Here is an 11163-nt window from a genome sequence, read left to right on the forward strand (position 1 = left end):
AGTTTCCCTGTTAGGGTTGAGAAGGTTCTGATGTTTCCTGTAGAAACAGGAAGCTGATGCTGCAGCTCCGACCAGCAGCTTCAACGTTTCCTTCACCCTCTAATCGGGTTAGTCAGTGACCCCGCCGCCCACAGAGTGTGGTAAAAAACACAGCAGGGAAAGAGACAGAAAGACTTTTTTATCTTCTTAACCAAGAACAAAACTCCAGGCAGGACAGAGCAGGACTGCGACGAAGAGGAAAGAGGAAAAATTTCTGATTTTTACCACCCAACTATGAACTTTATTCCAGACTGACCTGATTAGAATCAGATTTTTATAGATACTGAATTTTCAACACTTTTTGCAAGTGAATTTTTTTTAACTGCCCGCAAAAAATTTCCTTTAAAAAAAAAAATTTACTGTCAAAAACTAATCTGCAAAATTTCATTTGTAAATATTTGTTTGCAAATGTGGTGGCCTTGTAGTGACCTTGTGATGACCTTGTGGTGACCTTTGTAGTGACCTTGTGGTGACCTTGTGATGACCTTGTGGTGACCTTGTGATGACCTTGTGGTGACCTTGTAGTGACCTTGTGATGACCTTGTGGTGACCTTTGTAGTGACCTTGTGGTGACCTTGTGATGACCTTGTAGTGACCTTGTGGTGACCTGAGCTCAAGCAACAGACTCTAGATCAAGTCTATCGGCTTTTAGCCAATCAAATTACGCTCCTTTGATCACATGACAAGCAGTCACCTGGTTACTGCTGGATGTGGAGACACCATTGTGAAATTTTCTAGGCGAAACTTTTGCTGACAAAAAAAAATCTGATATAACTGCCTAAAATAAAAATAAATGCTGTAAATTGGGCAAAAAAACTGATACAATTTGCCTTTGGGCAAAACTAAATAGAAATGAGTTACATTTGGGCAAAAACCACCAGATTTGTGTTGCATTTTCCGTCCGTCTACTTTTCCTCAGTGAATGTTAAACCTTCCTGCAGATGAGGCTCCCTCAGCCTCTAACAGACATTTGTTTCATTTACCATCAAATCACAGACTGATGAGAAGAGCTGAGATGAAGCATAAAGATCGACTCGTCTCTTTCCTCTGAACAAATCTTCAAACCCAACAGAAGAGATTAATCTGAATTCCTCGTTCAGGGTTTTCATCAGTCAAAGTCCTGCCAGGCTGCTGCGCGTCCACAGACCCTCATGCCCCTTCTGCTTCTCCAAATTTTTAAAATACTAGAATACCACTTCAGTTACATCATTATATTCCCTCTGCTGGCTGTGATAATTGTTTAAATTTCATTTAGAAAGCAGACGCATGACTTCAACATCACTTTAAACACAAGATCGGTTTGTTTCTGGGTCAGAACTCATGAAATGTGAGGGAATGAGGCAGGAAAATCTTAACGAGTTTCAACATTTAATTAATCTGTGGAATCAAAAAAGTATTTTCGAAATGAATTGAGTGTAACTCCATTCCTGTGACGGATGTCTGCATCTGAAAGGGATCTGAGTTAGAAAAACAGATGTAAATATGAATATCAAAGAAATGGAAAGCCAGAACCATCTTTGTTTGTAAAAGCTGGTGAGATTTTTATCCTTTAAACCTGAAAGGACAAACTGAACAGAAAGAGTGGTGAAATGTTGTGAAAGGGGCTCTGAACACAATGCATGGACGTGTTATCAGCACAAACATGCATGCAGACCTGCAGGCGGTGCAGACAGTTACTTCAATGCACCCAGATTCAAAATATTGTTTCTGCTGCTTCCTGTTCAAAGTCTCAGTGCTGCAGGGGATTTTTTTTAAGCTGGCAAAAATGTGCCTTCAGAAAAATGGCACCAAAGATTTCCTTTTCTCTTTGCCCAAATTTGAACCAGGTCCAGCTTTTCTTGCCCAGCTGCAACTCATATCCGTTATTATGTCAGTGAAGCTCATTGCATCCCAATTTTATGTGAAGGAAAGTGTCTTAGCTCCTTTAATCTAACAGTGAAAGCAGATTTAACCCAGCAGTTTATCATGTTAGCTTGTTCTCCGTCTCCTTCCTCTGACTTCACTCCTCTCCTCCTAATCGACTCCTGCGGATCCTGCAGAGCGATCTGAGACCCCGTCCATCCCACTCTGCACCAGAAGACCGTCTGCAGAGGCTTCCAGCAAGCCTGAGCAAGAGTGGATCTTCACACATGCATGGCTGAGTGCAGGAAGAGCAGAAAGTGTGAAGCAGAGCTGCACGTTTGTACATGAAAAAAAAAAAAAAAAGAACGCAGATGGGAAACAAGCAGACAGATTTGACTGAGTAATAATGGCTCTTCTGCAGCACCTGAGACTGACTAGTGAGAAAATAAACCCTGTAGTTTATATTCACAACACATCTTTACCAACATGCTGTTAAGATAATGAAAGGTTTCCCTCAGCCGCTTATTTCCACACATGTGCTCCATGCGTTAAAACAAGCTCCATCCTGCCTGGACAGAAACGAGCTTCATTAATGCTGCGACACAAACTAAGTTCATCTCCTGCATGAACGTCTGAATTTACAGTAAAACAAAACATTTTTTCTAAATATTCCTCTGACTTATTTTACTTTTTGTGTCCATTAGAAGAATTAATTACATTAGCAAATTCTGTCTGGTAACATCCAGCAACTCTGTATGATCTGAAAAGTGTGGCGTGCTTCTATTCAATACAATCTGTGATTTGCCAACAAACTTTGATCTTGGTTTGGTTGAAGTGAATTCTGGTTTGGTTTGAATGTATGTGAACATCAAGCAGACCGGATACCGCTCCAAAAGCAGGAAGTGGACAGGGAATTCTGGGTAAATTCAACCAAAACAAATGAGCTAGCCTAGTGCTAGCGGGAGAAATGACTTGTGGTCTTTAGCCAAAGACAAAAAAGAAATCCAACAGCCGCTAAAATCCATTTTTGCTTTCATTTGGTTGCACTCAGCGTTTCCTTCAGAAGTTCATGGTGCAGCGCCCCCACAGGCGAGGAGAGGAACAGGTATTTTAAGCATTTGGTTTTTTGACGCAGAAATGTTGTAGTATTTTCAAACTTTCAGCTGTGAAAATATCCTTAATTACACAAAGCTGGAGTTGAACTGGGTTTTATTAACCAGTATCAGAGTAAAGTGGGCTGAAATTAAAAGCTTTTGGGCGATTCTTCTTTCTAAAAGTGTTTTAAAAAACATGGATTTTCCTTTTACTTCATAATTATAACCACTTTGGTTTATAAATTCAAAACACACTGGAGCTTTTGTTTCAAACATGACAAAATGTGAAAACTTTTGTGATGTAAAACATAACATGTCTTCTAACCCCAACTCTGGCAGCATCTCATCTCTGATAATGATCTGAAGAATCCCCCCGATAATTAACCGTCCTTACACCTGCAGGCTTTCTTGCGGTAACAACTCCCAGGTCTCATTTGCACCACAAGTCTGCAGGTTTTTAAGTGCAGCCAGACGGAGCTGCAGCCAGAGTGAAACCAAATGATTCCCTTCACATTCGTAGCCTGGAGGTTTCAAACCAGCAATTCTCTTTGTGCCACAGTCACAACATCAAACATTTTAATAAGATTTTTTTTCACAATTAAGGAATAAACACACAAAGATTCCCCCTTTCAGAGTGACTAAAGCCAGATTTTTTCATGTGGAATGGCAGCAGGCGCCGTTTCAACATGTTTCAACTTTTCAGATGTAAAACCGCTTTACTATTTACTTAAGTCAAAATAAAAAAACACTGTGTGAGTACAAACATCTTTACCTGTTTGTTTTATGACCTTACTGAGTTCAATCTGCCTTCCAACATGTCTTTCAACACTGCTCTGTTGAGGTGAAATTTGGACTTTGACTGGGCCACTGCAACATCTTCATTCTCATTTCTTTTTTTCTTTTACCTCTATTAAATCACTGTTAAACACACAACCTGGGTCAATTCCTGTTTCACTCTTCAATACTTCGGTATCCACAGCGGTTCATGGTTTGGTGCCAAACAGGCCCGTATCATCACACGTCCACCACTATGCTTGGCAAAAAGTGAAAAATAAATTACCCTGATTTATTAGTTTATTTTGGGTTTTGGACTTTAACTCATTAACTTTGATTAACTAACTACACAAAGGTTCCAGGTAGAACTTTTGTTTCATGTTTCTGGTACGTCTGTAAATTTGACGCACAAGCCACATCCACTAACAGAGATGGACAACGAAGCCACTTGTTGTTAATTTCTACTACAAGAAACGATCTTACGGACGCCTGAGCAGACTATTGTTGTGTTCACGTTGTGCTAAATCGAGTTAGCCTATCAGAGAAGCTATTCAAGCCTAAAATAGCATCTCAATGCTAAACGTAGCAGCAGCAGAGATGCTAATGCTAATGTCAGCGTCCACAGTCCATATTTCTATCAGGAGTTCCTAAATAACCTGAAGAACAGATTAAAAATAATAAATGTCAACCTTGTTGAGCTCATATGTATTTTTTCCAGTAACTTAGAAGCAAAAAGGGTTTTTGAATTGAAACTGAAGCTTATTTTGTCAAAATATGGTTTTCTTTACAGATCCTGTAATACTTGATTATATCAGTTTTAATCGAGTCCCTCCAGTAGTGGTTTTGATTTTTAATGTTTTTCATTTAGGAAAGCAGCTTAGTGTTGATTCAGTAGAATAACTGTAGGGGGTTTGACTGCACTGAGCGGCGATTAAAATGAAAGGTTTGAATTGAGTCCCAGTGTCAGTTTATTTAAGGTGGCTGGTTCCTACAAGCATGATGAGACATCAGTTGTTCTCTCATGTATTAACATAACATTTCTCCTTCAGTGTCATTCATCCCAATGCAACAATTCAAACTAAGCAAGGCGGCCATGTTGTACTTCAAACACCAAAACTTCAATCTATTTCCAACTTTTCTGCCATGAATTAACAGTCAGGCCTGCTAAACTAAAGTTCCCAGAGTGTCAGATACATTCCTGATCAATAAAACCTTCCGGTTTGAGAAATCAGATTCTTACTTGTAAGGGTCGCTGGGGTCGTTGGCGTTGCAGGCCTCGGCGTGTCCGTTACACACACACCTTCCTCCGATGCTGATGTCTTTAATACTGTAGTAGTACTGCAGGAAATCAGCAGCACATAGGGAGTTATCATCAACTTGTTTTATTAATAAACCCCCACTGACCCTGTTCCAACTGCCCCCTCAGTGGGGCCTCACCCTGCGGGTCACGGTGGGGTCGCGCAGCGCCTTGCCCATCAGGTGACCCAGCAGCGTGTTCGTCCTCAGGAAGCGGAGCCGGATGTTGGTGGCCTTGGTGAAATCCCTCAGCACTGGCGAATAGGAGAAATTCAAGGCCCCGGGCCGGCCGTTCACCAGGGACACCACAATCTGAGGATGGGGGGCGCCAAAGTTATCAAGGGACAAATGAAGACAGAAATAATTACAAATGTAGAAATTTTATAAAATGAAAGATTTTTGTACCAATAATTGTTATTACTCACATGTAAACTGGTGGATTATATCTATTTCTGTAAGTTTTGGTGATATTTAGAATAACTTGTATATAAAAAAATAAGAACTAGAATCTAAATTCTTACTTTTGCATTAGGAAAAATAGTGAACATTAAAGGTGACCTATTGTTCTTCCTCACACAGGTTATGATAGCTTTATGGGCAACACAAAACATGCTAGTTACATTTTTTGCACAAAATAATTCTTAGATAATGAGTTTTTAGTCTGCTCAGTTTGCCTATTTTGTTTTAGGGCTTCTTGTCCCTTTAAATCCAAATAAGTTGCTGCTGGCAACGCCGACCTCAACCCCCCAACTCAATGTTTACACTCGCAAGTGAAAATGGCTACAAACTGATGTGCAATTACACAACCGAAAAGCAGAAGTGGAGCCTCCTGCACACCTAACAAGAATACACCAAGTGATTTCTGAAAGGCAAGAAGAGATCAAAACACTCGTCTTTTCCAGCAGATTTTTATACAACGATGAAACCAACTGGCCAAACGTGATGGAACTCTGCTTGGGTTGCTAGGTAACGGGAGGAATGCCGCTGGGGTTGCTAGGTAACAGGTGGAATGCTGCTGGGGTTGCTAGGTAACAGGTGGAATGCCGCTAGGGTTGCTAGGTAACGAGCTGTTGTTGCTGATTCGTGATGTTACATTCCAGGTCGTCTTCAAGACACCAAAAACATCAAGTTATTGTCAAAAAATAGTTTTAAGGGGCAGTAGAAGCCCAAATAGAGGTACAAAAATGTGCAAAAAGTGAATTTTGCCCAGTAGATCCCCTTTAAAATAACAACATTAGCATAAACTCAGCGTTTTAATTAACTCTCTGTTACTAAGTATTTCCTGCACATATTGGATCACCTCTCCGTTTTCCAGCGGGACTATTCGTGAGTACTCCGTGGTGCAGATGATGTCGTTGTCGTTGTTGATCCTCTCGATGGTTCGCTGGCCAAAGCGTTCGATGCAGTCCCTCTTAGACGCTGCAAAACACACAAAGGCAACAAAGGAAATGTTTGCAAACATTTATGGATTCCCCACCAGGATTACAGCCTGAAGATAAATAAAAAGCAGAGTAATAAAAATATTTTAAATGCCATGACTTCAGTTTGTTCAGAGTAACAAGCAGCTCTGAGTTTTACAGCCTGAAGGCTAACGCTAATTTACCCAACTAGCCGGAGAAACCATGTCATCACTTTTCAGATCCAGTTACAAATTTTTAGGTTGGAATGAAGTCTTGACTTTGACTGGGCCATGAATCTGTTTTAATTTAAAACAGGGGTGTTCAAAGTGTCGCTCTGGGGCCCATTTAAAGCCTCTGGATGATTTTGTGTGGCCCGTGATCACAGATCTAGAGTGAGACAAATATGATGTGTAAGCATACGGTGACATTTTTTAAAAATTTACAGATAAAATGTTCTTAAAATTACAAAATAAAGTTTGTGGAACAACAAAATGTCCAGATATCTGCATTTGTCATAATTTTGTATTAAAGAACCACAAACAAAAATAAAGAAAAAAGAAAGAAGAAAATTTATACCTGACACTAGTTCTGCTTATAAAAACAAAAATAAAAAGTAAAAATCTAACTTTCTTGTTGGATTCAATCAAATTGTTTCTGGTATGTTTTAGTTTATTATTTTTACAAGATACAAAAATGTCACATAATTTTGTGCATTTAAAATAACAAACTAACTAGGAAAAGGGCCGAAAGTGCTTTCAAATTACACATACAGATTATTTTTGGACTGGGTGACTCTTGAAGGAAATTAGTTGGGATAATCAAATTAAACAGAATGTTAATTTGTTTAATTTGTTAATGGGGTATAAACACAGCCCCGTGTTTATACCCCAACACGGGGCTGTGTGACGACGTGAAGCCGTACCATTGTAACCAATAGAAGTCAACTGCAGTACCACTTTTCAACCCAAAGAGGGCAGCACTGAGATGAATTTAAGCAAAAATAATGCAGAACTAAGCAAATTTACACAAAAATTTCTAAATTCACACAGAAACATAAATATAGAACCATAAATAACCTACTTAGACAGTTAATAATCAGAAAATAAAGTTGATTTGGGGGTCAGTTTCACTTTAAAGACAAGCTGAACATCTTCCCGACGATGCTAAATTGTAGCAGCGGAGGTCCAACAGAACCTCTCATCTCCTCAGATGCCGCCTCCTCCTTTAATCAGCTAAACTCCAAGCTGTGGCCTGTTGCCAAACATTCCTGGAATCCCCCTGCAGCTCACCTCCACCAGCAGCCGCCAATCAGTTAACATGACCTCTGACCTCAGACGTCCTGTTAACTATAGATTACAGTTGTAGCTACTGCCTTCCCTGACATGAGTGGGTGTAGTGACAAACCTGAACCTTCAGAGTTACATAAAGATGGTTACAAAGTCGGCCTTCTATCTGAAGTTTTGGTTCAGTTAAAAACAAAAAGAAAAAGAGGTGACCATCACACCAATTCTCTGACAGATTATCAGTCAAGCTGGTGATTGAATTAGCTAATCTACGACAGCGATCACTTATTAATAATCATTAAATAAACATCAAGCCTGAAAACATAAAACTGCAATGTTCTGTTCTTTGTGTGGGAAATGTTTGTGTGTTTTTCTGGTGTCGAATCCTGATACATTAGTGGCATTTTTGTCAGTTGCTATGGCAACGTGTCTATGTGTAGCCAAAACAGAGAGCGAGAAAAAAGAAGAAAACGAGTCTCTTTGAGTTTGGTTTTTCTGCGTTATTTTTCCTGTAGTGCGCTGCACTAAATGAATAACACCTACCCCTCCAGGTTTCATTTAGTTAACAAATCGTTGTACTGTGGCAGCAAAGCCATGGATGGCATGTAAAAGAACCGTCTTTATGGCATCCAGCGCAAAGTTTCTGGATGTGAACAATCACATGCAACTTGATTGATTGATTGATTGATTGATGCTCATCAATTTGGTTTTATACTCACAGGCGAAGTACTGCCAGGGCTGGTAGGTCTGCCCAGAGTCCGTGGATCTCTCCAGAACCCAGAGGTCCGGACGGGGGGAGTTGGCAAATTTAATCAACACGTAGGCCACATGGAAGAGCTGCAGAGAGGCGGGGAGAAAAACAAAAAACATTAATAAAGATTATATATAATGCTGCAAAATGATTTCTTCTGTTTTTGTTTTGTTGTCACACCGACATGTTTTTATTTTAGGGCGTTTTCACGCCTGACAGTCCTGTAGACTGTATGAATGGAGAGCAAAATTGCAACATTAGGTAAATTTTCAGTTGTATTTTCCTCTAAATAAGTTAAATTATCATTTCAGACCAGATTTTTAGTTATTTATCTGATGTGCTAAGTATTACCAAGCCATTTTGTGTAGTTTCTAGTGAAAACATCTGTGTACACTTGAAATAAAAACTTTAAAGTAGCTTTTCAGCAAGAAATAGGAACTCAACAGTTCCTTAATATTGAAGAAAAGGTGCTAGTTTTACTGACATATTATTTCACTTATACGTAGACATTTTTCCCGTATTATAAAATAATTTGTATTTTTTCATCAATATTAAGAAATTGACTTAAAACAAGAACATGAAAAGTTATTTGTAAGTCAGTTTTATCTTATTTCAAGTGTAGTAAGATATTTATACTAGAATCTAGACAACAAATACTTGGAAAGATTTTGTGTTTTTGCAGTGGAAGTAATTTGAAAGGAGAAAAAAGTTTATTTTGCAGCACAGCGACAAGAAAAAAATAGAAGTTGACCTTTTCTTTAGCATCAGATAGAAAATAAAATATCAAAGAACCATGAGGAAATTAAAGCTCAGAGAAATGACTGGAACAAGAAATGACAGATATGAGATGAGAACAAAGAAAAGAAAATATGACTGACGACAGGTTAATCAGAAACAGGAACAGCAGCCAGCTGCTGGCCTTTAATAAAACCAGCCGACCTCTGCAGCGACCCCAGCGATTGACCTTTAAAACATGGCCTCTCTGAGGACGCGGCACGTCAAGAACAACTAAATTACCTCTGATCTACTGCGTCCTGGTTCTGCCACAAGTGGCTGTCAAACGGCTGATTCCTGGGTTTCCCAATGAGCTCCAGATGTTCGGCGATCCGTGGTGTCGGCGCGGCGCGGCCGCAGCCCGGACGACAAACTGCCCTCAGCGGTACGAAGGGAAACGGGCCGAGCTTAAAACACTCGGACTGTTTCCCAGCAGGAAGAGGACGCAGCGCAACGCATGACATGCATCACAACTCCAAATCTGCTTCCCTGCATGAAGCTTTGCATTTAAAAACCAGGCTGATACGATGATAAAATGATGCAACTGTAACCTCAAGACTTTAAAATGAGTGTTTGGGAGAAACGGGGTAAACATACCAGAAAATATCCTAAGCTAATTTAGCTACCGATTAATTGTTAATTGGAGTATAAAGACTCCAAAAAAGGCTATTTGGTGACAAAATATACTAAAAGTAGTAATTAAGAAAAGATTGTACAACAATATATAAATTCTGCTTTTAAGACAAAAAAAAATCTTTGTTTTAGCTTTACCTGGTTCAAATTCTCTAATGAAAAATAATTTTAAGAACCTTTTACCTTCCAGTTAATAACAGAAACACAAACGGATCATCCCCACACTGGATGTTAAGTCAGAAAGGGTCGAACTTTTCACATATTAATGTCAGAAACATTTCCTCTTGCTGTAGATGCATCTTTCACTACCAACAAGCGTTCAGTACAGAAATGCTGGGAGAAAAATTATCTGCAGATCAAGTGGCCTTTAATAATGTATATTTTAATACCAAGTACACACAGGCAGTATGGATATCCCTCATATCAATACTGATACTGATCATTTTTAACTGAGTTTAATATAAAATCAAACTTTTGAACGCCAGGTGTTTCTGTGGTTTCTCCTTTGAATTATTTTCTTCAGAATTTAGACAAAGTTTATAAAATACTTTAACTTACATGGTTAGTATGCATTTAGTGTGCATTTTTCCAAAATAAATAAAGTTTTTCTTTTAGCTAAACAAGAGGTAAATATTCCAAAGATTTATATTGAGAGACCAGGAAACAGAACGCAGCGCTCCTGTGTCCCTTAGGGTGGAAAGATATTGGCCAAGAAAAAAAAATAAAACCTGGACATTCCTTTGAATCCTGGGTTAAAGTTTGACTTCCAGGGCAAATTCCTTGAACCAGAGAAATCTCCACCCCCAAAAAAACAACCCTCAGGTGCACAAGCCGTCCCAATCAGCCACGTTTTGATTTCTGTTTGCTCACATGTAAAATCTGGAGGTGAGATTAAATAATCCAGCTGATGGTGAAATCTATAAGAGTATAGAAACATCCTTTATTGTTCCTCAAAGGGAAAATTCATGACAGCAGCAACAGATATATATTCACACAAAGAGTCCTTAATGTGTTAAAAATAATAAAATAATACTCTGTTACCCAGCAGGTCGTTGCTAGGTAACCAAGCAGCTTCAAGCCCCCCTCCACATCGACTTCGGTTACTTAGCAACAAATTTATCTAAAAAAATCTGTCACAATTTTATAGATAAATTGTGACAGATTTATCTATAATTTGATTCTCACTGTTTAATCTTAAGATCAAACTGAAAGAAAATCCCCACTGTGACTGTCTCCAACTCTCAGTGGGAGCCAAGTCAGTTGTCTTGTATGAAAGC

The 11163-nt window shown here is 39.1% G+C and overlaps 1 protein-coding gene across 1 annotated transcript in view; it reads right to left on the minus strand.

Annotated features, from left to right (window-relative positions):
- lama5 (laminin, alpha 5) overlaps window positions 1–11163 on the minus strand; it is a 94752-nt gene that overhangs the window by 60888 nt on the left and 22701 nt on the right. Inside the window, exons 3-6 of the mRNA XM_016679032.1 lie at window positions 8448–8565; window positions 6346–6464; window positions 5187–5357; window positions 4990–5087 (exon numbers count right to left, since the gene is read on the minus strand). Coding sequence (XP_016534518.1) covers window positions 4990–5087; window positions 5187–5357; window positions 6346–6464; window positions 8448–8565 — 506 coding nt within the window. The remainder of the gene's footprint in view (window positions 1–4989; window positions 5088–5186; window positions 5358–6345; window positions 6465–8447; window positions 8566–11163) is intronic.

This window comes from Poecilia formosa, unplaced genomic scaffold (genome assembly GCF_000485575.1).
Source record: "Poecilia formosa unplaced genomic scaffold, Poecilia_formosa-5.1.2 Scaffold200, whole genome shotgun sequence".
Lineage (NCBI taxonomy): Eukaryota > Metazoa > Chordata > Actinopteri > Cyprinodontiformes > Poeciliidae > Poecilia > Poecilia formosa.